General features: G+C 56.1%; 1 protein-coding gene across 2 annotated transcripts in view; it reads left to right on the top strand.

Moving 5' to 3' along the window:
- The window catches only part of SPADH (spermadhesin family member), a 33375-nt gene that overhangs the window by 6848 nt on the left and 463 nt on the right, over window positions 1-26064 (top strand). For both annotated transcript variants that reach the window (XM_017348629.4, XM_008270622.5), the window contains exons 5-18: window positions 2470-2605; window positions 3503-3690; window positions 5873-5902; window positions 6775-6910; window positions 8790-8977; window positions 10813-10948; window positions 12659-12846; window positions 14498-14524; window positions 15862-15997; window positions 17774-17961; window positions 19112-19138; window positions 21040-21175; window positions 24595-24782; window positions 25549-25590. In XM_017348629.4, the coding sequence (XP_017204118.3) occupies window positions 2470-2605; window positions 3503-3690; window positions 5873-5902; window positions 6775-6910; window positions 8790-8977; window positions 10813-10948; window positions 12659-12846; window positions 14498-14524; window positions 15862-15997; window positions 17774-17961; window positions 19112-19138; window positions 21040-21175; window positions 24595-24782; window positions 25549-25590 (1746 nt within the window). The remainder of the gene's footprint in view (window positions 1-2469; window positions 2606-3502; window positions 3691-5872; window positions 5903-6774; window positions 6911-8789; window positions 8978-10812; window positions 10949-12658; window positions 12847-14497; window positions 14525-15861; window positions 15998-17773; window positions 17962-19111; window positions 19139-21039; window positions 21176-24594; window positions 24783-25548; window positions 25591-26064) is intronic.

Raw genomic sequence — 26064 nt, 5'->3', positions numbered from 1 at the left:
AACAGAGGAGAGGCAGCCTCCTCCTGGGCTGCCTCCGGGCGAGGAAGAGGGAGCCTGACCCAGGGGCCCTCACGTACACCTGCGTGGCTTCTAGCCCAGCGTTTCTGCACGTCTTTCAAATGGGTAGAACCGATATAAAAACTATTTTCTAAATCATACCAGTCGTTTTGATGATGGGTCATATGTTTCTCAAAATACATGATCTTTCTCCTTACTAATTTTTTAAAAAGATTTATTTATTTATTTATTTGAAAGACAGAGTTACACAGAGAGAGAAGGAGAGGCAGAGAGAGAGAGAGAGAGAGAGAGAGAGAGGTCTTCCCTCCGCTGAGTCACTCCCCAATTGGCTTCAACGGCCAGAGCTGGGCTGATCCGAAGCCAGGAGCCAGGAGCTTCTTCTAGGTCTCCCACGTGGGTGCAGGGGCCCAAGGACTTGGGCCATCTTCTACTGCTTTCCCAGGCCATAGCAGAGAGCTTAATCAGAAGTGGAGCAGCCGGGACTCGAACCAGCATGCACATGGGATGCCAGTACTGTGGCGGTGGCCTTACCCACTACGCCACAGCACTGGCCCTCTCCTTATTAATTTTATTATGATCCTTTCAGCACTTTCTAGTGTATTCTAGTGTATGTGATCCATATATTCTATATGTAAGTATAGAATAGGTGCTTACCATGTTCAAGGTGCTACATTGTGAACCTCAGGCATGATAGCTCATTTCATCTGGAAAAGAACTCTGTGGTTGGGATTACGAGCTCCTGTTTATGGATGAGAGAGCCAAGGCTTAGGGAGGGTGAGTTGTCCAAAGCCATTGAGCTGTAGTGCCGAGTAGGACTGTCACCCAGGGCACCTGGTGCTGAGTCGCGGCACCGTGTCCTGAGCCACGTCGCCACGGGATCCACCTGACTCTTGCAGGGCTCTTGCAGCCGAGTCCCTGAGATCCTGAGAATCCATGAATTATGCAGCTGATTTCTCCTCACAAGAACGCGCTGCTCAAGGAATCTGCTCTGATGTGAAACAGGCCGTGAGGGCAACGCAGAGTTTACAACGAGAAATGCCCAGAGCAGGGAGAAGCCGGCCGGCCTGGGTCGCCAGGGGCCCGAGGTTTCCTGGGACACAGGATCTCAGAGCTCAGGGTTGGAAGTCGCAGGCAGTGCAGGGTAGGGCGGTCTCCCTGCCACAGCTGTCGTTGCTGACCGGGCCTGCCGCGTTCTGCAGTCTCACGTCGATCAGAATCGGAGAAAGAAGGAGCCAGCCGTGAAGGAGCTTGGCCATGAGTGCTGGGAGCAGCGCCTTCCTCCTGCCCGTCCCTGTGAGCTGGGCTGGGGCAGCGAGGCCACCTCCCCTCTCCGCTCAGCTCCGTCCGTTCACGCTCAAGCTCCCCCTCACAGCACGCCTCGTCCATCCTTCTGCCTGGACCCATCAGCCGCGTGGGCTTCATTTGTTTCTTTTTTTTTTTTTTCTTCTTTTTTTTTTTTTTTTTTTTGACAGGCAGAGTTAGACAGTGAGACAGAGAGACAGAGAGAAAGGTCTTCCTTTTCTATTGGTTCACCCCCTAAATGGCCGCTGCGGCCGGCGCACTGCGCTGATCCGAAGGCAGGAGCCAGGTGCTTCTCCTGGTCTCCCATGTGGGTGCAGGGCCCAAGCACTTGGGCCATCCTCCACTGCACTCCCGGGCCACAGCAGAGAGCTGGCCTGGAAGAGGGGCAACCGGGACAGAACCGGTGCCCCAACCGGGACTAGAACCCGGTGTGCCAGCACCGCAAGGCGGAGGATTAGCCAAGTGAGCCGTGGCGCTGGCCTGCTTCATTTGTTCCTGTGTAGTTTTCTCTGCCCACTGGGACAGACAGAGGGAGGATGTGGGCAGTGTCATGGCCTCCTTTCTGCTCATGCGCCTGCGTTTTTGGGTGGGACTTCAGCATCAGGGGCTCCTGCTTCCTGGGCCTGACGGTCAATGTAAGCGTGGTCAGTCCTGGAATCCGCCCCCATTCGGGGCTTCCCACCTGCTCCTCCCCCCACCCTCTGCAGCCCAGGGAGCCCCCCCTGCCCCCACCCCGTCCCCCCAGCCTCTCTAGGCAAGGTCAGAAGCTGCCCCTCCCCAGCGCCCGAGTCCCAGGACCCCAGGGACTGCCTGGAGTCTGCAGAGCTGAGGGGCTGCTCCTTCCTCAGTGTCAGAAAGGGGAGCGTTGCAGGAAGGGGGGCGGGAGTGGCGGGAGGAGGCGGTGGCAGGGGAGGGGGGCTTCCTCCAAGTGCAGGTGCCTGGTGACAGATTGGTTACCTGGTGGCGAGAAGGTGCCGGGCACAGGCTACCTGGTGGTGAGAAGGTGCCGGGCACAGGCTCAGCAGTTCACGGACGAAGCCCTTTGATGGTACAGCACCTCCTGTGTCGGGTGCGGTCCGTCCAGGGTGGTGATGGAGATGGAGACGGAGGCGTGACGGGCGGCCCCCCAGCGCTCTCTCCTGGTTGCAGGGGCTGACACTTGCGGCGGCGTCCTCACAGACCCCACAGGCAAGCTCTCCAACAGCCCCAGCCCCAGCTCCTCCTGTGTCTGGAACATCCTGGTGCAGCCAATGCAGAGGATCCGCCTGCAGCTCCCCGCCCTCGGGTGAGTGCCTCGCGGAGGCTGCTGTGGTTTCCCAGGGGCAGTCTCTCCGAGCCCCTCCCCGTTTACGCCTGTTTGTGCCATGGAAACCACAACTGAACTCTTTCCTGAAATCCTGCAGTGGCTCGTGCCGTCTGGTCGAGTTTAGCCCCTGAGCCTTTGCCTGTATGGAACCCTCCGTGCCATTTCTGATCTCCCTTCCCTCCCGACCACGTCCGCCCTCTGGCCTCCCTCTCTGCTGAGCCACACGCACGGAGATTTCTGGACACAGCAGGCTGTAGCGGCTCTGCCTCGCCTCACCCCGCCCCTCTGCCTGGCTCTGTGCTGGAAGTGGGAGGCTTGATGGGAACCAAGAGAGGTGGAGAGGTGGGAGATGAGGTGGGTGGTAGCGGGTGCATAGAGGAAGGGGGAGACCGCCCAGGATTGCTCGGTCTGGGTGGGCAGTACTTCCTGTAGTTGGAGATGAGGGCCCTCTCCCTATGCCCTGGGCCAGGGAGGCCAAGCTTGGACCAGCTGCCCCATCTGCCAACGAGGGAGAGGCAGGAACCAGGGAGCGGTGGCCACACACTCATGTCTGACCTTCAGCAGTGACACATGCCCTTGCTGGACTCTCATGGAACCTGAGAAGCAGCTGGTGCCTCAGATTTAAATTCCTGTGCTGGAGACCCAGAGCCACGGGCAGGGCACCTATAGCGCAGGTGACAGGAGGGTCCTGCTGTGATCGGGGTGGGCCCGATGGCTTCGCAATGTTAGCAGTACGTCCCTCCCCTGGTTCCCACCTTTGCACTCTCCACGGATGAAGCTGGTGTGGTCCGGTGCCTGGCATCAGGGGACGGGGGTCGGAGGCCTCCGCTGGAGAGAGGACAGTCCCAACGCCCATTGCTTTGCTTCTGCCGACAGCCTCACCTGTCCAGATGAGCATGTGGAAATCCTGGATGGGTTTGTGCTCTCTGAGTCCCTCGGGAAGATCTGTCAGGGCTCGGCTCTCCTCTACCAGTCTACCTCCAACGTCGTGACGGTCAAGTACACCAGAATCCCCAGCCGGCAGCCCACACCCTTTGAAGCGCTGTACTCCAGTGTATCAGCAGGTAGGGGGCGCTGGGGTCCTGCTGAGGCTCTTTCCCTGCACGCACGGCCACGCGGTGTGATGGGCTCAGGTTGTTTGTGTGGCTGCTAGAGCAGAGGTGCCAAAGTCCTTTGAACCACCACTGAGTGTGAGGAGTGTGACACACTCGCTCTCTAGAAGTAGCCACAGCCAGGGTCTCTCCAATCCCAGACAGCGGTGGGGACCGGGAGACCTGAGCCTGGATCAAGGTGCAGCTATTGTAGACTAGGCCTCCATCTCGTAACTCGGACCTGACCAGGCCCTGAATCCTAAGCCAAAAGCTCCTACAAAAGAAAATAAAACTCCCCTTGTGATGAACTCTCCTGGCAACAGCCAATTAGCAGATGGCAGGGTTGTTATCAATCACCTAACTGCCTGAAAGGACACCTGGAACTTGGCGTATTTCCCTGCTATCTGCCACCCTGGGGCAGGCACCGGCCAGTGTCCCACATGGGTGCAGGTTGATACCTGGCCCAGCTTCGCATTCCAGCTTCTCGCTGACGCACACCCTGACACACAGCAGTGATGGCCCACGTGACTGGATTCCTGCCGTTCACGTGGGAGATCAAGATTGCCTTCCAGCATGGCCTCTGCCCAGCTCGGGGCCACTGTGAGCATTTGGGGAGTGGAACAGTAGATGGGAGAGCCCTCTTTCTGCCTCTAAATAAATAATAATCTTTAAAAAGGCAGAGTCCAGTTAAATCCTGGCTGAAAAGAACAGAGAGATAGAAATGACAGGGAGCTGGCTCTGTTCTGCTCTGAGCCTGGTCAGAACGCGGCCCGGGCTGCTTGCGCTGGACAGCCAAGGCCACCGCAGATGAGGTTTATTCAAGAGGCTGGCAATCTTGGGGGGTGGATGGCGCGGACCTCTTCACTCCAGAGGTCCCTCCGCCGCTCACACACACTCTGCAAGTTACCAGGAGGATTTTTAAGGGACAAAAGTGGTCTTGGGGGAGGTTGTGCCATGGGCTCGGAGGGTCAGTGCTGTTGGTCAGCCTGTGGCCGCTCAGGGGAGGGTTCTTGGATGTGAAACCTGTGGGTTTGGGCTGTGGTTGCACACTTCTTCCTTGCCTGAGGGCTGCGGCTTGAACCGTTTCTCGGCAGACGAGTCCAGCCCGTGGTCAGGCTGCCCGGGGTGGGCCCGATGACCTTGCAGCGTTGGCAGGGCTTTCCCATGCCAGATTCTGGGATTCTCAAGCAAGCGCTGTTTGTGTCTTGAACAGAACAGGCTCTCTGATGGTCGCTTCGTTAGTGTGAAACAGGGAGGGAGAGCGGTCAGTGCGGGGGCACCCGTGGCTTGCCGTTTGGCTGTGGGTTTGTCCTTTCTCTTCTTTCAGCCACGATGTGGCCATTTATAAATCGGGGCTAGACATGGATGCATGATAATGGTTTCAAACCACCAGGTAATATTGATTCAGCCTTTATTGTGTTCTAGGTACTACAAGGAGGATTTGCCCAATTTCACTCTGTGTGGGTAGCATTATTATGTCCACTTAACCGGGAGTGACCCGAGGCCTCAAGAGAGAATAACTTGTGTGCAGCCATTCGGGCTCACTGTCCGTGAGGGCCTTACGTTGATGATGCACTGTGCTCATGGTGCCACGTCCTGTCCCAGACCCACTCACCCACGCGGGGAGGTTGGCTGATTGCATTAATGGCCCTTGGCTCCAAGGCCTGGTTGAACCGAAGTCTCTGAAATGATGAACATTTTGTAAATTAAGAGAACGCCTTTCCCCTTAGTGGGATATTTGTTCAGTTGATTTCTGCAAACATCAGGTTGCTCCCTGGTCCCTTTACAGGATTTATAACAGGCAGCGTTCAGGTCAGAGTGGAGGTGACCGAATGCCACGGTGTGCCCAGCCCTGCAGCCCTAGGACAGCTCCCAGGACTGGGACGTCCCCTAACTGACCAGGGACAGCTCCCAGGGCTGGGGACATCCCCTAAGTGACCAGGGACAGCTCCCAGGGCTGGGGACGTCCCCTAAGTGACCAGGGACAGCTCCCAGGGCTGGGGACGTCCCTTAAGTGACCAGGGACAGCTCCCACGGCTGGGGACGGCGCCGCCACCTCCTCCGTGTGCTCAGCTCCGCCCCTCCACACCCCGGCTCCTCCTCACAGCGCTCCTTGTCCTGTTCTCATGTTATTTTTCTCTTTGTGTCTTTTCAGAGCCAGATGAGCTACAAGCAAGGGCAGGAGGTAAACTGGGCGTGATCATCTCACCTTTGCTTTACCCCAGACTGAGCCTCACCTGGAAATTGATGCTCCTGGCGCCCAGATAGGCTGTGCCGACTTCAGGCTCCACTGTGTCTGGGGGCCCCTCTCCCCGTCCTCTTAGGAATCCCCTCCTTGGTCCTCATCCACACCCCACTGGTGACTCCTGCACAGCCCCGGGAGGCCCTCACACCTGCCTGTCTTCTCAGCCCCTAGGCAGGGATGGGAGACGTGAGAGCGATGCAAGAAGAGGCAGTCGGAGGGGAGAGGAGTCCCCATGGGATGCAGGTGCCTGTTGATGAAAAATCCGTTGATTCCCAGTGGCGAGGGCTGCCAGGTGCAGCCTGGGCGACTGGCAAAGGGGAGCTCCCTGGGTCCTGCGTGTTCCTCCCCATCCCCCAGAGCCTCGGGTGCCCCTGGGCAGAGCTTGTGCTCAAGCAGTCCTTGTTTCACGGAGGGCTTAGGCTTGTCTTGGGACGGGGGACCCGTCTGTTTGCCCTGTCTCTGGCCCGTCCTGGGAAAAGACTTCAGGGAGGCAGAACCGTGCCTATGGAGTGGGTTTCCACACTCTGCTCACAACTGGGGCAGCAGGCTGAATGATAAAGAAGTGAGGGGTGGTAGATTTCTGCTACTGCGCACTGGTCTAAAAGAGATACTGCAAATGGCTCTAGGCACCGGGAGTCTCCAAGTGTGTGAAAGAAGGCAGCTTTGTCTGGGACAGTGGCTACGAGGCCATCTGTTTTCCCGAGAGGACCTGGAAGGCAGGAGAATTAACCAGCACATGCCCCAGGAATGGAGAGTCCCCTCCCCTCCGAAGTGGCCTCAGAGCCCCACAATTCCCTGTTCCCCGGTTGCAGGGCCTGCCCAGTGTGTGGGTCTCTTCACACGTTCTTCAGGAAGGCTGGTCAAGCACGCCAGGGGCCAGAGAGGGTGTGTCTGGATCATCCGCGTGCAGCCGTCATACCTCGTGCACCTGTCGTTTCCTCTGCTCAGGTGAGTGTCTGGGGTGATTTTCTGCGTGACGCTGTGGTTTGGGGGAGGACTCTGCCTGGACATCCTGGCGGTTCTCCCTCCACCCAACCCCAGGGGCCTCAGACAAAACTCCCTCACTCCCTGCCGCACACCGCTTGTTGGCTCCTGCCGTCTGGGTCAAGTTCGCTTCACAAAACCCTGCGTGTGGACTCTGGATCCTACCTCCCTCCTAACCCCTTCTCCCATCTGGTTCTTCTCTCTGGGCTGAGCCACAACACAATTTTTTTTTGCAAATGCCAGATGCTGGCTCATAGCACGCGGTCTGCCTGGATGTGTCCTTCACCCTTCCCCAACCCTGCCCTCCACCCTCTGCTTGGTTTCTTCTCTGAGCGGCTCATGGCCCTGCTGCGTCTCCTCCTCTGTGGACCCTGGATCTCTGCCACACTCCTTTGTATCCCATCAGACCCCCCAGAACGTTCCTAGGTGAACGATAGCACCACGTTGCATTGTGTCTTCCTTTGTGTCTACCGGAGGGGAAGCCCTGGCTCGAGGGTTCCAGATAAGTTTTTTGAGTGAATGAGGGATGCAGCGACCAAGCTGCAGAAGTATTGAGAATGCGCAGTGAGTTAACACGTTGACACCCAGGGCAGTCTCCGCCGACTTTAACGTGGGAGCCGCATTGCCATCAATTCTAGACCAAGCTACACACGGCCCACAGGGAAGGGTGATAGAACCTGTGTGACTAAGGCCCTGCCCACCATGTACCAGCTGTGAGTTGGGGCCACTACTAATATGCAGACGCTCTGTGGATGAACGGCACCTCCTTTTTTGGGACACCTCCCGAAGTCATGGTTTTTGGTGTTGCTGGGAACGTGGAAGCTTGATCTAATTATGGTGCTCGGGAGGTGGGCCGAGTGGAGATCCTGAGGCCATTGGCAGTAGGCCCTTAGAAGGTAGGTTCTTGCCAGAGAACTCTTAATCAAAGCCAAGTTGGGCTCAGCCATGATTCCAACATCCTGGCTCCCACCCACCGTCCCCTAGCCTCACCAGGTGGGTGAGCTAGCGGGTCCTGTCTGATCGTGGACTGTGGAGCTGCAAAACCAGGAGTGAAGAGAAATCTGCTCCCTTCATTAGTGTCTCTCCACAGGTGTTCCACTGTGGTATTGAGAAACCAGCAATGCGACTCCTTAAAGACGGCTGCCTCCAAAGTAGTGCTTGGACAGACTTGTACTGTGCCTGAGGATGCTGGAAAGGGATGGATGGATAATTCTGGAAGGAGACCAGGGGGAGACAGGTTTAAGGAAAGGATGAGGGATAGAGTCAGGTGTTTCCTGTGTCACCATTTCTCCTGGTGTCAAGAGGAACAGACAGCTCTGAATAGGTCCCTATTTGTCCCTTTGTCCTGCCCAAAGATTGATCTCAGGTCTTACTGTCCCTGGCACCGAGGAAGGACTCAGGCTGGTTGACAGGAAGCTGTGTGCCCTGGTGGCAGGTCCCCACCTCCGAGCCGTCTCCAGGGAGTGGCATCCACAAGCCCCTGTGGGATCCTTGCATCCTGACCCAAGACCATGGCTGAAGAAACGCATTGTGGAGTTGCTACTGTTGATGCTTTGGGTCCCGAAACACAATGCATACCTGGATTAACGTCCTGGGTGGGACTCCAGACCCCAAGCGGGGATTTCAAGGAGGCTTGGGAGCCCCCTGAGGCCATGGTGGACAAGAAAATGCTCAGGGGAACCTGGGCTTGGATGGTGCCTGTTCAGAACCGAGAATCTTTCCCCACTTGTCAGTCCCTGCCCCTGCAGGGCCCAGGCCTGAAGCTGGAGTGACCTGGAGTCAGGCCCTCGGGGAGGCAGGGCGATTCCGAATGCTGATGCTGACTTTTCCTGCTCACCCCCAGACTGGATTGTAAGCAGGAGAGGGTGGAAATTCTGGATGGATATCCAGGGTCCGTTTCCCTGGGGACAGCTTGTACGGGCTCGTCTCTCGCCTATCTCTCGTCTTCCAACACCATGACCGTCATATACAACAGCACTTCCAACTACTCACCCACATTCTTCGATGCATACTACCACAGTGATCTGAAAGGTAGGTGTTGGGGGGGGTGGGGGTCTGCCAATGCCCTTGCCCTCCCTAGGCTGGCTTTGGGGCTATTTGTGGGACTGTTCATATAAAGCTGCTGGGTTGCCCCTGTGTGAGGGGGAGTGGGTGAGTCCCAGGGCTAGTGTTTACAGAAACATCCATGGCCACAGGCATGGTTCATCTCAACCACAACCAGCCCTTCTGTGCAGGTACCCACGGTATGTAGGAACTGTGCCTGTATCTGGGAGTTGGGGTGTGTATCCCTCAGAAAAGAGAATATTTTCTCCGTGTTGCTCTTCTGTGTACCTCTCTGGCATCTTCTAATGTATTTATATACAGTATATAGTAATACCTCTTGTATAGAGTATTCACAGTTTGTGGCACACACATTCTATATAAAAGCCCAGTTAGAGGATGGATAGATAGAAAGATAGATATATGGACAGATAGATTAGATGGATAGATGGATGGATGGATAGATAGATAGATAGATAGATAGACAGACAGACAGACAGATAGAGGGTCATGGCACTTTGTGGTTAGAGCCTGGTGCAGCATGTATACATTTTGGTTGGTCACTTGTGATGCAGGCAGTGGTAGGATGCACAGTCTTTCTCTAAGAGGCTTATCTTTCTGATGAGGACTGAAACCCACTCACAAAAGTCTCAGAGCAACGTAGGGAAAAATGGCCCAGGACTCTCCCCCAGGCAGCGGTGGAGCGGCAGACATGGAGGGCCTGGATGCTTCCTCCCCAGCTGGAGTGATCCAAGGAGGCTTCCCAGTGAGCTGGGCTGGAGCCTGGCAGCCCAGGGGGGCAGAGTGGGGCGGCTGGAGCAGGCTGCCCTGAACAGCAGGGGCCACGTGCGCCAGGGGCTGCACTGAAGGGCGTGGAGGGGAGGGCTCCTCCTCGTGGACCTCTGAGAACCCCTGGCTCTGTACCCTGGGGCCTGGTGGGAGCATCTGAGGGGCCCAGACACGACGTGGGACCCTCGGGGGTCCACCCCATGCGCATGCACCCAGTCCTATCAGCTCTGCCCTAGTGGGCTCGGGGTGGTCCTCCTCTACCCACCCACACGGTCTCACTAGGCAGAGATGAGCCGCCTGTCCACAGAGCCTGTGCCCCGGAGCCCGGGGCCTTCCCTCCAAAGCCTGGAGCCTGCAGAGCTGAGCGGCTGCTCCATCTTCAGTGTCAAAAAGGAGCAGGAAAAGGCAGCGGCGTAGCAGGAGGAGGCAGTGGGAGGGCAGGGAGGTGCAGGCACCTGTCGATTGGTGGTTTTCCCAGGGATAGAAGGTGCTGCACATGGGCTGAGACGTTTGTAAACCCGAGCACATCGGATTGCTGGTGGGAGGCGCGTTTTCCTCCTCATTCCCTGTGTGGGAGCCTGGAGCTTCGTGGCTCCACCATAGTGGTGGCCATCTTTCCCACAGGTGGATTCCCGTCTGCACAAGGAATTAGGCTGCTCTTGGAGCAGGAGAGCCGTCGGTTTGCTGCCTCTCTGATCTAGGAAAAGGGACGGAGGAGGCACGAAGCAGGCACTGGTGCTGACGATGTTCTGTTTCCCAGCTGGTAGTGTGGCTGATGTTGAAGAATGTTTAGGGAGAGGAGTTAAATTTCTCCCACTTCCTGCTTGTCAAAAGTCCCCATGCACATAGGCACGGGCAGCGAAAGTCCACGAGAGAGCACGCAGAGGGGGCACAGTTAGGTGCGGGATCACCAGGCTGCTTGTCAATGGGATCCGTTTCCCAGCTGTAGGTTCAGGGGGACCAGTAGTGGTGGGGTCAGCCGTGAGCCAGCCCCTCCACAGGGGGAGCTGCCCTGGGTTCCTGCCTTCTGTTTGCAGAGACTGAGACATGCGGGGGCCACCTCACGGATCTCTGGGGCCGGCTGATCCACCTTCCCGGGTACAAAGCCTCCTGTGTCTGGGTCATCAAGGTGAAGCCAGGTCGGAGAGTCTCTCTGGCGTTTCCTGCCCTCAAGTGAGTGCTCCAGACGCGTCTTCTTGGCCGAAGTTGGAGTTTTCAGGGACGATTCCCAGCGTGGTCTCTCGGGGTCACCTCTGCTCATGGGCCACGTGTGTCTAAAACACAGTCTGACCCGTTTCTCACTCTCCGCTGAAATCTTCCAGTGAGGGTTTCTTGTCTTCCGGGAAACGTGCCTGGCCTTGGCACAGCTTTGGAAAACTCCTCGGTGATCTGGTCCCGGAGCTCCCCTCTCTTCTGTTCACTTCTTTCTTGGTCTCTGTCGGGGTGCAGCCACAGCCCATTGGGATTCCTGGACACACCGGACTGTGGGGCGGCTCTGTGCCCGAGCCCACGCCATCCCCTCTGCCTGGAGTGCATCCACTGACCCCTGCCTCGTCTAGGATCCTCCGTGGGTCCTGAGCAAGCTCGAGGGTTAATTCTCCCAGGTCTTCCTGGCTCCTTCCCAGCTACACAGGGCTCTCTCACCTTGCACCCCATCAATTACCTTGTGGAAATCCCTAGGCACAATTTAGTTAGTATCATGTGCTTATTTATTTGTTTGCTCTACCACGAGTGGAGCACTAACTCAGGTTCCGGCTGGATTTCTTGAATGAATGAATGAATGAATGAATGAGTGCATGTCCCCGTCTGTTCTCTGTCACTGCACCTGCCTGTGGCCGGGTAAGCTTTAAAGAACAGGGAGTTGCCAGTGTTCTGGAGGCTGAACGTTCAAGAGTGCCAGGGCTCGTGCTGCGTCGGACCTTGTGGTGTTAAGCAGCAAGGCAGGCAGAGAGTGTGCAAGACGCAGAACATGGGGGCCGTCCTAGGGAGAGCTCCACCGATTTTCTTCCTGGAAGCCATATTTCCATCAGGATCAGATCAAGTACAATGGCGGGAGAGACAGATGATGGAATCTGGGTGACAGTGTCTTCTCTCCCTCTGGATTGGCCCTTGGGCCAAAACCCTTGAAAACATACCATAGGCCACCTACGTAACCTACGCTCCAGGGTAGCTGAGGACGCCCGGACAGGGAGACAGGGAGAAGACCACAGAGCAACCCGTGGGCGTTAATGGCAGCACGGCTCATGGGTCAGAGGAGAGGCGGTTCTGTAGTTCCCTGTACGGTGTGTTTTGTTCAGAGTGTTTTTTATGTTTTGGTTGTGATCTGCCCTTCGCTGTACTCAGATTGGGCCATCGTAGTCTAATGGGAGCCCAGTGTATCCCGGCGGGCTGTCCCCCAACCTTGTCTTACCCCAGAGAGGCTCTGACATCTCTGAGGGCATGAGATGTGCTAGGGGTGAAGAGAGGAGGAGGGGTGGGAGAAGTAGGGGCGGGGGGCTCCCAGGACGAGAGCAGCCCACGTACAGTTTGTCTCTTACTAGATGGAGACGGGGGCCCTGTCCCAGGTCAGAGTGGCTAAGCTTTGGCTGGGATGCGGAGGACAGAGGCACAGCAGGTTCCTGGGCTTCAGATTCCTGTGTGGGCGCCCCAGAGCCGCAGGCGGGGCTTCCCAGGAGAGTGGAAGCCACCGGCAACCTGGGGTGGGGGGAGGCGCCCGGGTGACTGTCATCTGTTCAGAAGTTTTCTTCCCTAGCTCACACTTGGCCTTGCCGTTCTCATGAATGCCACGGGGGTGACTTGGCTCTGACCGCTGGTGGGGGAGGCTGCCTGTTGGGGGAGGGATGATTCCCAATGCTGATGCCCGCGTTCCCGCTGCCCCACCAGCCTCACCTGTGAGAATGAGCACGTGGAAATCCTGGCTGGGACCCCGGATGCCACTTCCCTTGGGAGAATTTGTCAGGGCTTCTCACTCGTCTACCAGTCCAACTCCAACACCATGACAGTCAAATACTCGACTAAGCGCTCGGGACCGTCCTCTTTCTTCGAGGCATATTACTACAGTGACCCAGAAGGTACGTGGGAGATCCTGGCCTGTTTCTGCCTCCTGGCCTGCTGACATGACGTGCGCGTGGCCGTTCCTGCAACTGATGAACGCAGTCCAGCCAGTGTTCTAGTGGCCACCGCTCGCTGAGTGAGAGTCAGTGTGGGCCGGCGACCCCTCCCAGCGGGTACATCGGTCTTCCCTTCTGTGGATGTGTGGACCCTGCATTCCCACCTGCCCAGGCTCTGTGGATGGGCAGACCCACCATGAAAACTCAGAAGCGCCCCCTTTGTCCCGATGAGTGGGATGTGCGAATTAGTAGGAAATGTAACTTCCCACTGTATTGACAGTGGTACATCGTCCGAGGTGGTGCAAGTCACTTAGAAGTTGCTAGTGTATTTATTCATGCTGTGTCATGTACTTTGCATAATGTGTACATGTGTGATGCACATACTACATAAAATGTATATGTTCATTCTCATATATGTAATTGTATTTATGTCTGTGGGTAGACATGTAATATAGAAGTAGATGCCCAAAGTTAAAAATCACACTATAGGCATGTGATGTACTGTATACAGTTCCAGAAATTTTGATGAACCCTCAAGATCAAATAATGCAACATTAGCAGTTGGCTCCTGGCTTCCGGTGGCTTGCTGATGGCCTTTGATTAGAATAGTCCAGTCAAGCTCTGGCCACCAGGAGCCAAGGACGTAACAATTTCAAGTGCTACAGCATCTGACCTGCTGCCTTAGACAAGTCACCGCACCCTTTTGGATTTTGTTTTCCCCATTCATTACTTGGGGATAGAAACATTGTAGCGATTAGACATGGTAGCAGTCAGTTAGCATTCTTCCTCCTTTATATACTCCTTTAAAAAAATTCAGGAAAGTTTTCAAATTTCACTTTGACGGTCACCTTATGTGGCTGGGGTTTCGCAGGGTGGGGGTGCTCAGGGGGAGTAAGGAACCCGTCCCGAGGCACACAGCTGAGATGCCTAGAGCTCAGGCTCCCGGCCCCTAGGATCTAAGCTGGGCTCCCGCCCACCTCATCGTCGGAGGAGCCGCAGAACCGGGACACCAGAGACTGCCCTGCGGTTGTGTCCAGGTCTCTTAGTCCCTAACTCAAGTTTCTAAAATACTGAAACTTTCTTAAATCTCTCTCTCTCTTTTCAGAGAAATTTTATTCAGTTGTTTTCCTCCAACATAAAATTGGTCTCAGTGATCATTCACAATGAGAAATGCTCAGGTTGCTGGTTGTTCCGCATTATCAAGGACTGAATTTTCTAGAAGGCGAGATTTCAATGCTGGAGTGTCAGACTGCTGGGTACACCAGGGCAAATTGGTCACCCTGGTCAGAGTTCTTTTCTGAATGTTGGTGCCAAGTAGGAAGGCTGGACGTGAATTGATTAAAATGGACAAAGAAGGAGAGAGCCGTGAGTGAGCTGATTGTCGAGTGTGAGAGCCGAACCTTCTGTCCCTCCTCCAGTGGCCCTGGACTGTGGTCTGGGGTGGGACAGTGATGCCGCCTCCTCTGGCCAGCTCCTAAGTCGAGGGTGACCCTGGACTGCGGTGTGGGGTGGGACAGTGATGCCGCCTCCTCTCTGGCCAGCTCCTAACGAACTCCTCCTGCTTGATCGCACAGCAACGTCAGCTTCTCATTTCCTTCTCTGTCTCTTGCAGAGGTGCCCACGTTGCCAGAGGGAAGCGGTAAGTGTGCACGCCATCCCCGCCCCTTCCCCGCCCTCACACAGGCACTGTGCGCCTCTGAGCTCAGCGCCCCGTGGCTCCCTCGGAAGCCCACGGACAGGGACTGTGTTCCTGGCCAAAACAACTCAGTGGTGCTGAGTGTGAACATCTGCTTCCGCTCCCACAGCCCCTGAGTCCCTGTCCCCATCCCGGCAGGACTCCCCTCCCTGTTCCTCAAACCCATCCCACGGGGGACTCCTGCCCAGCCCAGGGACCCTCACCCTGACCTCTGCACAGCCTCACTTGGCAGGGACAGGACCTGTCCCCCAGGAGCCTCCTCTGAACGCCTGCTCCACCCGCAGCGTGAGCAGTGACAGTGTTTGCAGGAGGAGCGAGGGCGTGTAGTGGGAGGAGCTTGTTGCAGGGGAGGGGGCACCCTGGGCACGCAGGGGTGTGCTTGGTGCTCAGGGCGTGCTGAATACAGAAAGGAGCTTAACAAACAGGAGCCCGCTGGATCCCGGAAGACTGCTGAGGACAGCTCTGTGTAGGCGGTCAGAGAGTGAGCTACCGCTGTGAGGGTGGGGATTTAGGGAAGGAGGGATTCTCTGAGGGGGGGGGCCTCTGCTTAGGCAGGCAGCTGGCTATTTGCTGTCTGTCTGGCCTGCACCAGGGAAAGATCCCAACAACCACAAATGGGACACCCTGCTGGCTCCCGGCTCTCCCGCCTGGAAATGTGGTTCCTCAGACAGCACGTTTTAGGAGGGGCTGTTAGTGCTCCTCTGCTGCCCATTGTGCTTTTCTTTCTTTTAAAGATTTATCTATTTATTTGAAAGGCAGAGTTACACAGAGAGAGAAGGAGAGAGGGAGAGAGAAAGAGAGAGAGAGAGATCTTCCAACCGCTGGTTCACTCCTCAAATGGCCACAACAGCTGGAGCTGTGCTTATCCGAAGCCAGGAGCCAGGAGCTTCTTCCGGGTCTCCCATGCAGGTGCAGGACCCAAGCACCTGGGCCTTCTTCTGCTGCTTTCCCAGGCCACAGCAGAGAGCTGGATCAGAAGTGGAGAGGCCGAGACTAGAACCAGTGCCCATATGGGATACCGGCACTGCAGGCGACGACTTTACCTGCTATGCCACAGTGCCGGCCCCACCCCATTGCACTTTTAAATCTAAGCATGGACTGCTTAACACCTCTGAGAAGAGGAAGCAAAGGCAGCATCTATGGGATCCTCACTCTCGGGTCACCCACACCACCCATTGTCCTTGAAACTGAAAAGTGAGGAGAACGAACGAGGCTGGGGCCCCACCAGGGACGCAGGTGCCGCCCTGCGGGTCCTGCATGTCCGTTCCTTCTGTCTGTAGATCCCAGGGAATGTGAGAACCACTTCATAGACCTGTGGGGCAGGTCCACGCTTTCCCGGACGAGGACCTCGCCCTGCATCTGGACCCTGGTCATAAAGCCCACGCAGCGAGGCAACCAGCACGCGTCTTTCCTTAAGTGAGTGCAGGCGGGAGCTTTCTCTGACCCTGTGTGGTGTTCAGGGATGATCTCCAGCGTGGCCTGGCCCCGTGCGCCCTTCCCCCACCCAGCACAGCCGCCAGAACACGCTGGCTGTGTGTTCACTCCCTGCAGGAAGCCCCGCCTTCTGACTGAGGGCTCCTCTCCTCTGCTGACTGCAGCATCCTCACAGCCTGACTCCAGGGTGGCTCCTCTCTGACTTCTGTCCCAGGCCCCCTTTCTGAGCTGAGCCGCAGCACCCTGAGCTTGTAGCAGCACCCACTTTGCCCTCTTCCCAGCATGCATCCTTCCATCCCTACCAGGCTCACCGGCCCTCTGCTTCGAGTCCCAGACTTGTATTTTCCAAGTCTTCCATAAAGCCCTCTTGACTCCCTCCCAGGTGGGCAAATCTCTCCCTTCTCCCCTCTCTGAAATCCTGTGCAAATCTCTACTTGGAACACAAAGCGTGAAGTTTTCCTCGCTTATTTATTTTACATCTGCTGGAATGGGAGCTCTGGCTTTGAGCAGAAGGGGTATTTCTTGAATGAGTGACGCGATGATTGACAGGGAGGATGAATGGCTGCAGGCATGAAGCCAAGGAGACACAGCCAGTGAACCAGCAAAATGCAGCAGAGTTCAGCAGGGGACCCACATTTCCATCAGCCCCAGCCTAAACCACAGTCAGCCCCCATGGTGGACGAGACAGATGATGAAATGCGTGGGACCAAGTCCTCTTTTCCTGTCTAAACCTGCTGAGAGTGGGACCACTGTTAGGCCATTAGGCCCTCTGTGATTTGAAAGGCAACTTAGAAGCCACTGTCTCAAAAACAAGGTTTAGAATGTCTACCCAGGCTGTGCCTGTGATTTCGGAGAAGGGCATCGTGCTGAGATCCTGTCTTGGGGGACAAGAACACCCAGGGGACAGCCAGGCCAGGGGTGACAGAAGCCTTGCACCAGGGGTCTCCTCCGAAGCATCCCCGTATTGTCCTTCTGTCTTTTCCAAATATTGATCTTAGATATGACTGTCTTTGGCTCCAAGGAAGGACTCGGGCTGGGCTAAGAGCAAGCCTAGTATAAAGACAGCTGTGTGTGTGTGTGTTCTGGTCGATGTCCCCTGTGTATCGTCTTAACCCAGATCGCCTCCCGCCTCTCTCCTGGGAGCATGGGTAGAGCCGGGGGCTTGGAGGGTTTGAGGCCCAGGGGCAGGTGCGAAGAGCAGACGGGCCTTCTGAGGTGGTGACAGGGGTGGGGAAGGCCAGCAGATGGGCAGCAACCCCACACACATGCTGTCTCTCCTTGAGTGCACATGGACACTCATCTAGGCTGTGCACTGAACCAGGTGTCGGCAGGTGGGGACAGGGAGGCAGAAGCCAGGGAGTGAGAGCCACACACTCACGTCCGCGCGCTCTCAGCCTGGCACAGACGCGTGTGGCCCTGCGACACTCACCACTGCGCTGGCTGCATGCTGACGCTTGTGGGGCTGAGAGCAGGTTTCTGAGACCCGCAGCGCCACAGGCAGGGCTTGCTGGGGGTCTGGGAGGCACCTGCGGCCCAGGTAGGGGGAGGCCTTCCAGGCGTGGGAGGGCTCAGAGGCTGAACGCTCTTGGCAGGAATGTCTGATCCACTCCCCCCCCCCCCCACCCCGTCCTCATCTGGTCTGTCCCCTCTGGAGGGGAAGCTGGTTCCATCTGGTTGCCAGCCGCTGGGGTCGGGCAGCTCCCTGGAGGGGGCACACGATTGCGGGTGCTGATCCCCGCCCTTCCCTCTGCCCGACAGCCTCACCTGCGACAGTGAGCAGTGGGAAATCCTAGATAAACCGTTCGGCTCCAATTCCCTTGGGACGATTTGTCAAACTATGTCTTTAGCGTACCAGACCTCTCTGAACCGCATGACCCTATCCTACTCCAGCCGTTCCAGCCCCCAGCCCACTCTCTTCGACGTCCATCTCTTTGGTGAATCCCCAGGTAGGTGGGGGAGGCGTTCCTTCCGAATCCCTTGTCTTTCATCCGACTTCTGCCGGGGTGACCGCGCGTGGATGGGTGGGGGTGGTGACCTGCAGCTCAGACATTTTGGAGAAGAAAAGCGCGCCCTAGTCCGCCCTTTTCAGTCGCTGCTTGAGTCCGGCTCCGGGGTAGGCTCTGTCCCTGCGGCCCCCAGAAAGCAGGGAGCTCGGTGTGCCGTTCCCCACCCCAGGGGCCCTGGACAATGCCTGAGTCCTGGCTTCCTTTCCATCTGCCATTGGTCTGCAATCCGAGCGGGTCCAGCCAGACTCAAGGCCAAGGGGGATGACCGGAGTCCCAGGCTCAGTCCGGGGACCTGGCTGCCAGGTGCCTGTAGGTGAACTTAGTTTCCTTACTTTTCAGCTGTGACCTGAACTAGGCCACAGTGGTAACTCCAGGGAGCCATGGTAGCTCAGCGTTTGTGACCCTGTCCTTGAGACGCTCTCTGTCTACTTCCATCCTGAGAAGAGCTCCCGGTGGGTGGAGTTCTTTGCATCCCTTTCCCGATGAGGAACCTGAGGCTGTATCCCAAGGTCCCCAGATTCTGGAGCCGGGTCACCTGTCATTTCACAGGCTGAGTCAGCCAAGGGAGGCCAGGGCACCGCATTCAGCCCACTTGGCACCAGCTTCCCACTCAGGTCTCTTTGGCTGGGGAATTTCCAGCAACTAAGATGGCTGGTGGCTCCTCACAAGAAAACTGTACTCTGTTGGCTTTACCAGAATGTAACACTGATCAGTGAAGTCATTAAAAAAAACGCACGAGAAACGCTTGGGTCGCAGTCAGCGTGTCTGGCTTTCCTGGTTCATCCTGAACTGTGGAGTTTCCCGGGGTTCAGATTGCCCAAGTTCCAGCTGACCCAAGACCGGGGGTCGTGCTGGTCAGAGCCGCCTGTCCTGAGGGTGGCTGCGCAGAGGGGAGTGGAGGAAATGCTGACCGAGTGGGTGCTGGGTGCTGCACCCTCCTTCCGCCCTTCCTCCGTGTGTCCCAGGGCTGCTCCCGGGTATGGGGACAGGGACACCACCCCTCCCTGTGTGCAGGCTCCCATGCACAGTGTGCTCTGGGCCGCCGTCCTGCCTTCAGCTTCTCATTTGCTTTCTCTTTGTGTCTTTGCAGAGACAATTGAGTCAATAAGGAAAAAAGGTAAATCTGGAGTTATTATGTCACCACACTCCTTTCCTCGTATTGAGAACGTGCCTTACTTTAAAAAAAAAAGAAAGATTTATTTATTTTACGTGAAAGTCAGAGTAACACACACAGAGAAGGAGAGGCAGAGAGAGAGAGAGAGAGAGAGAGGTCTTCCATCCACTGGTTCACTCCCAAGTTGGCTGCAATGGCTGGAGCTGCGCCAATCCGAAGCCAGGAGCTTCTTCCTGGTCTCCCACGCAGGTGCAGGGGCCCAAGGACATGGGCCATCTTCTACTGCTTTCCCAGGCCATAGCAGAGAGCTGGATGGGAAGTGGAGCAGCCAGGACTTGAACTGGCGCCCATATGAGATGCTGGTGCTGCAGGCAGTGGCTTTAAGACCCACTATGTCACAGCACCAGCCTTAGCCTTATTTCTTTTTTTAAAAAAAAAATTTAAGATTTTATTTATTTATTTGAAAGGTATAGCTACAGACAGAGAGAAAGGTCTTCCATCCACTGGTTCACTCCCCAAATGGCTACAATGGCCAGGGCTGAGCCCAGCTGAAGCCAGGAACCAGGAGCTTCCTCAAGGTCTCCCACGTGGGTGTAGGTGCCCAAGCACTTGGCTCATCTTCCACTACTTTGCCAAGCCATAAGCAGAGAGCTGGGCCAGCAGAGGAGCAGGGCCAGTGCTGTGGTGTAGCGGGTAGTGGGAGACCCGAAGAAGCTCCTGGCTCCTGCCTTTGGATTGGCACAGCTCCAACCGTTGCAGCCAATGGAGGAGTGAACCAGTGGTTAGAAGACCTCTCTCTCTCTCTCTCTCTCTGCCACTCCTTCTCTCTGTGTGTAACTCAAATAAATAAATAAATCTTAAAAAATAAATGAAGAAGAGGAGCAGCCGGGACCTGAACCAGCGCCCACAGGGGTACCAGCACTACAGGCAGAGGCCTAGCATACTACGCCACAGCACCGACCTGAGAATATGCTTTAGAATTGGAGCCCAAATGACTCACCTGAGGCTCGTGTTCCCGGGACACGTTCTTGTCCAGAAATGCGTTGTGTCTGCACTTGATCATCGGCCTCAGCTTTCACCGTCCCCAGATCCCCCCTCCCCAGCCTCTTATTCCCCTCCCTGACCCTCATCTGCACCCCCACTGTGACTCCTGCCAGCCTCCCCAGGCAGGGGCAGGAGCCGCCTCCCCCCTCAGCCTGTGTCCCAGATGCCGCCTCTGGACGCCGGAGCCTGCAGGGCTGAGGGGCTGCTCCGTCCTCAATGTCAGGAAGGAGAGTGTTGCAAGAAGATGGAGTATGAGCAGTGGGAGGAGGCGGTTGGAGGCGGGAGAGGCTCCCCTGGGACGCAGGCGCCTGGTGATTGGTTTGTTCCTAGTGACGCGGAGGTGCTAGGTATGGGGCAAGCGGTTTTAGCGACACTTGGCTCAAGGAAGGTGCCATTTCCATGGTACTTTCCTGTTTGGAGCCTGAGGCTTCGGCAGGCAGGGTGCTGGAACCCCACAGGTCATCTGCGCTGTGCCGGGGTTGGGCCCTCGGGGCAGGGAGCCGCCTGTTTGCTACTTCCCAGGTGTCCCCGGAAGCCACCTTCAGGGAGACAGAGCTGTACCTGTGCCAGTGCTCTGCTCCACACTCCGGCCACGGGATTGATGATAAAGTAGGTTTCGGTGGGGGGGAGACTTCAATTTTCTCTTTTCTACAAATTGAAGACAAAGTGTCTGACACAGTGGGCATGAGTTCCTTCCAATAGGTGGGAAGCGTAAAGCAACACAGCCCTGCTCTCGTGGCATCATCAAACTCTGGGCATCCTTGCCATGCTTTCTGCTGGCTCTGAGAAGTGGGGGCCTCGGAGTGGCATGGCCCCCTCCGAGGCCTGGGCCCACCTGGGACCCCTCCGTGTGCCTGCAGGGCATGATGACTGTGGGGACCACCTCGCACATTCCTCAGACGGACTGGTCGGCACCTACGGGCCCCGAATTGTCTGTGTCTGGAGCGTCCACATGCAGCTGACAACGCAGGCCCTGGTGGCACAGCCCATCGGCAAGTGAGTATGCCGGATTTGGGGTGCGTTCACCGGTTTTGTGGTCCATGCCGACATCTCACAGTTTGTGCTCCATGCAACCCTTCACACAGCAGAAACACAATCTGGCTCTTTCTAATTCAGTTCATGTGCACATAATATCTAGTTAATTTTTTAAAAAAATATTTATTTATTTGAGAGGCAGAGGGCAACGGGCAGGGGGCGAGAGAACCTGTTCGTTGGTTCACTCTCCAAATGCCTGCACCAGGCAGGGCTGAAACCGGGAGCCAGGAATGGAATCCGGGTCTCCCGCAAGGTTGGCAGGAACACAGCTGTCACTGGAGCGCGTTTCGTGGGTTCGTTTCCTCAGCTTAGTACAGAAATAAGAAGCCGGGAATGATTTGCAGAAAGAAGCATTCACTTTATTTTGGTTTGCAAAGTGACAGTAGAGCGTCTGGCCCGAGAGGAGAGCAGACGGAGGGCCGCGAATGGGATGCTGGCTTTCAGGAGGTGCCCGGGGTTTTAATGCATCATCATCTTTTCACTGGGTCATCCTGTGGGGGTGCCCATTGGACGAGGTTTCTGCATACTGTAGACTGATTGGCTTGGGGCTCATGGAGACAGTGGGGGGCTCTTGGAGACAGCCTGATTCCCCTTATGGGCTCAGCCCCCTTCCAGCTCTGGGTGGAAGATGCTGACTTAACTGAAGCTGTGATTCAAACCCACATACTGGACAGGAGGCTCTACTGGGGGAGATGCCAGCAGGTCTGGGAACCAGCCGCAGCTCACAGCCTGCTTGTGCCACATGTTCTGCCTACGTCTGCGGGGCCCACAGACCCTCAGCCCACCTCAGCCCACCTGGCGGCTGCAACAGTCACTTTGGGCATTAGCACTGCTCCCCAGGTCTGCATTAACAGGAAGCTGCCTGAAGTCAGGAGCCAGAGCCAGGAATTAAGCCAGGTACTCCAGCGTGGGTCATGGCATCTTAACCGCTGGACAGAACACGGATTCCACAACGAGTCATCTTTTTTGAAAAAGATTTACTTATTTATTTGAAAGTCAGTGTTATGCAGAGAGAGGAGAGGCAGAGAGAGAGAGAGAGAGAGAGAGAGAGTCTTCCATTTGCTGGTCCACTCCCCTCCATTTATTGAAGAGACTAATCTTTTCCTAACAAATGGCCTTGGTGTCCAGTAAAAAAAAAAATCCCATTGACCACAGGAATTAGAAATTTGTGTTCATTGCTGAATTCTTCATTCCATTCCACGGGTTCAGATGTAGTAACATATCCCTTTATTCTAGTTCTATGCAATTCTGGTTACTGTAGTTCATAGTAAGTTTTGATATTACAAATGTCCAACTTTGTTTTTAGTTTTGAAAGTCAGTTAGATATTTGGGTCCCTATGCTGTCTCCTGTGAGTTTGGGGAATAGCTTTTTGGTTTCTGCAAAAAATAAATGAATAAAGCCATCATGATTTTGACAGAGTGCCTTGAATCTGGAGACCTCCTTGGCTCCCAGAAATAATCTTATTTTCTTAATTTCCTTCTGAATTTTTCATTGGTCAAGTACAAAAACCAACTGATTGTAGTGTGTTGATCTAGTACCATGCAACTTTATTGAATTTTTTCATTAGTTCTAGTTGTTTTTTTTTTTTTTTTTGTGGATTCTTTTTTATTTTCTTTAAATAGAATCATGGCTTTTACAAAGAGGGATAGGTTTATTTCTCCTTTTTGAGTTGATGTCTTTTTTCCTCTCTTGGCTATGGCAAGGATTTCCCCCCTCATGTTGAAGAGCAATGGCGAATGCAGACATCCTTATCTTATTTCTGAGAGATTTATTCCAGAGAGGTTGAGTGAGATCGGTGGTCTTAGTTTTAGACACCACTGAGTGTGAGGCTGCCTGTGGCTTTTCATGCAAGCTCCTCGCTGTGTTCAGGAAGTTCATTCTGTCCTTAGTTTGCTGGTGTTCATCCTTGAAAGGTTTAGAATCTTGTCCTGCATCTATTTTGGTGATTTTTAAAGGTTTTTTTCTATGAATGTAATCCATAACACTGATTGACTTTCGTATCCTGACCTCCCCTCGTGCTCCTGGGATAAATTTCACTGGCTTGTGTGTGTAGTCTTTCTTATACGTTGCTGCATAAGGCTCGCTGTCGTGTTGTTTGCTATTTTTGCTTCTACATTCAAAAGGGAACTCAGTCTTTAGTGTTATTTATTTATTTATTTATATTTTTGACAGGTAGAGTGGACAGTGAGAGAGAGAGAGACAGAGAGAAAGGTCTTCCTTTGCCGTTGGTTCACCTTCCAATGGCCGCCGTGGCCGGCGCACCGTGCTGATCCGAAGCCAGGAGCCAGGTGCTTCTCCTGGTCTCCCATGGGGTGCAGGGCCCAAGCACTTGGGCCATCCTCCACTGCACTCCCTGGCCACAGCAGAGAGCTGGCCTGGAAGAGGGGCAACCGGGACAGAATCCGGCGCCCTGACCGGGACTAGAACTCGGTGTGCTGGCACTGCAGGCGGAGAATTAGCCTAGTGAGCCGCGGCGCCGGCCCAGTCTTTAGTGTTTTCATGATGTCAACATAACGGCAGCCTCACAGCTTGAGTTATGAAGCGTTCTGGCCTCTCCTGTCTTTTGGAAGAGTTTGAGTGGTGGAGGAGACCAGGGCTGGGCGGAGAAGGAGCAGACAGACGGGCATCTCCTGAGTCACCTCTAACCCAGAGTCAGCCCTGGCCGGACCCTTAGTGCTTTTCAGACGGCTTTGGGGTCTGACTGTCCCCAGCACCGAGGGAGCCGGTGAGGGAGGCCGGGATTGAAGCAAACGTACGTGAGTGCCTGTGTCACGTGTCCCAGCAGCCTTGTTAGACCCCACGGAGGCCCCAGCTCCTCTGCTGTGTGCGTGAGATGAGCTGGGGCCCGAGGGAGGGTGGGGTGAGGGCTCAGTGCAGGGGCCTTGGCGGTGAGAGCGTGGCTCGTGTGCCTTGTCTCTTACTGGGTGGAGAGGCCCGCCCTCCCTCCCTGTGCCCACAGACAGATGGGCAGGCCTAGGCTGCTGGGCCTTACAGGTCCCATTCACACCCTATCCGCGGGACAGGGGGAGTCAGAGCCACAGAGCGACACGGTCAGCAGCTTCCCGTCCTCACACAGCGGCCCTGGCCTGGGAAGCCCACCCCTGCTGCTTCCTGCCCCGCTTCCAGAGGCCTGCAACACAGCCTGGTCCCTAAATTCCTGTGTGGGAGCCCAGAGCCACAGGCACGGCACCGGGGTGGGGGGTGGAAGCCACCTGCAGCCGGGGGAGGGAGGGCGCCCGACGTGCTGGGAGGTGCCCGCCTGACTGTCTCTGTTCAGAACTGAAGACGTTGCTTCCCTCGTCCACACCGGCCTGGCACTTCGCATCGGGCTCCAGGATGAGTCCAGAGGCTGATGCCGGACCTTTCTTCTGCCCGACAGCATGTCTTGTGTGAGCCGAGAGGCAGCTGTGCTGGACGGACCTCTCGGGCTGTATTCACTCGGCAAAGTCTGCCAGGACATCTCCTTCATCTACCAACCAGCCTACAATCACCTGCTGGTCTCCTACTCCGGAAATCCCGCCTCTCCCGTCACTCTCATGGACGCCTATTTCTATCGCTCTTCGAAAGGTAGGGGTGTGGGGGGGTGGGGGATCTGCTAACGCTTCCCTCCCCCACCCGACTCTGGGTCGTGGCATGGTTGTGTGCCTGTGGAACCAAGGTTGAGTGGAGGTTCTTGTGGTCCACTGTGGGCTGAGAGACGTGCCGCAGAGACATCTCAGGTCTGGAATTTATGGACAGGTCCCATGCCCACCTTTCAACAGGCTTGCACGCATGGCTGTGTACCTCACAGATGCCAGCCTTGGGCGCCAGAAAGGACATAGCACGCGTAAATAGAGATGGCTGACTTCTGCTCATTGGGAATTTGTATTCAATCAGCTTCCTCCGACATTAGATCGATCACGGTCTCATTACAGGATTTTCAGGGCGCAAGGTTCAGGGAGAATTGTCGAGAATGACTCTCTTCTTTTGTCCAGAAGTGGAGGACTGCTCAGTGACGGGGCTCTTAGTGTCAGAGCCAGGGCGTGGGCCCCTCACTCGGCGCGGACAGTGGCTGCAGCCTGGCCCCTCAGTCGGCGCTCACGGCTCCCCCAGCGCCTGCAGCCAGGCACCCCCCCCACTCTGAGAGGCGGCAGACACAAGGGGAGAGAGGCTGGCCTTTGGGTGCTGAGAGCCACAGCTGCCTCGTGTGAGCTGGCACTGCTGCCTGGGACGGGACAGCGACGCCTCCGCCTCTCTCTGCTCGGCTTGGTCCGTTCATGTCCAGGCTCCTCCTTGTCCCTTCCCCATCCCCCATCCACCGGGAACTTCAGCTTCGCTTTGTGTTCCTCTCTAGGCAAGACTTCAGCAGTAATTCACGTCCCGGCAAAGAAGAAAGGTATGGGTGGCGAATATTCGCTGTGCGCCTCTGGGCGTTGGTCTCGCAGGCTCCCTGGGAACTGCATGCACCAGAAAGTGTCCTGGCCCAGACGGTGTCAGCTGTGCCTTGCCCTCAGCTCCAGTCTCATAGCCCCAGCCCTCCTCCCGTGCAGCTGAGCAAGGCCTTCCTTCCTTCTAGGGGCATTCAGCGAACACCACTGCTGACCGCCCCCACCCCACCCCGGCACAGCCCCGGGGGGTCCCGCACCCTCCTGTCCTCCCAGGAGGACGCATCTCCATAGAGCCTGAGTCCCAGGGCCCCCAACGGCTCCTGGGAAGGCCTGGAGTCTGCAGAGCCGAGAGGCTGCCCCGTGTGGGATCCGGAGCAGGGGGAGGAGGTGGTCACAGCAGGGCGGGGCTCCCTCGGGTTGTGGCTGATGTTAAATGTTGGACCCTGGACACCCCGCAGTGCTGGCTGCCCCTGAGCCCTGGG

The sequence above is a fragment of the Oryctolagus cuniculus genome, chromosome 15, assembly GCF_051225735.1.
Source record: "Oryctolagus cuniculus isolate XC-2025 breed Fujian yellow rabbit chromosome 15, ASM5122573v1, whole genome shotgun sequence".
Lineage (NCBI taxonomy): Eukaryota > Metazoa > Chordata > Mammalia > Lagomorpha > Leporidae > Oryctolagus > Oryctolagus cuniculus.
This window is presented reverse-complemented; position numbering and strand designations above follow the sequence as displayed.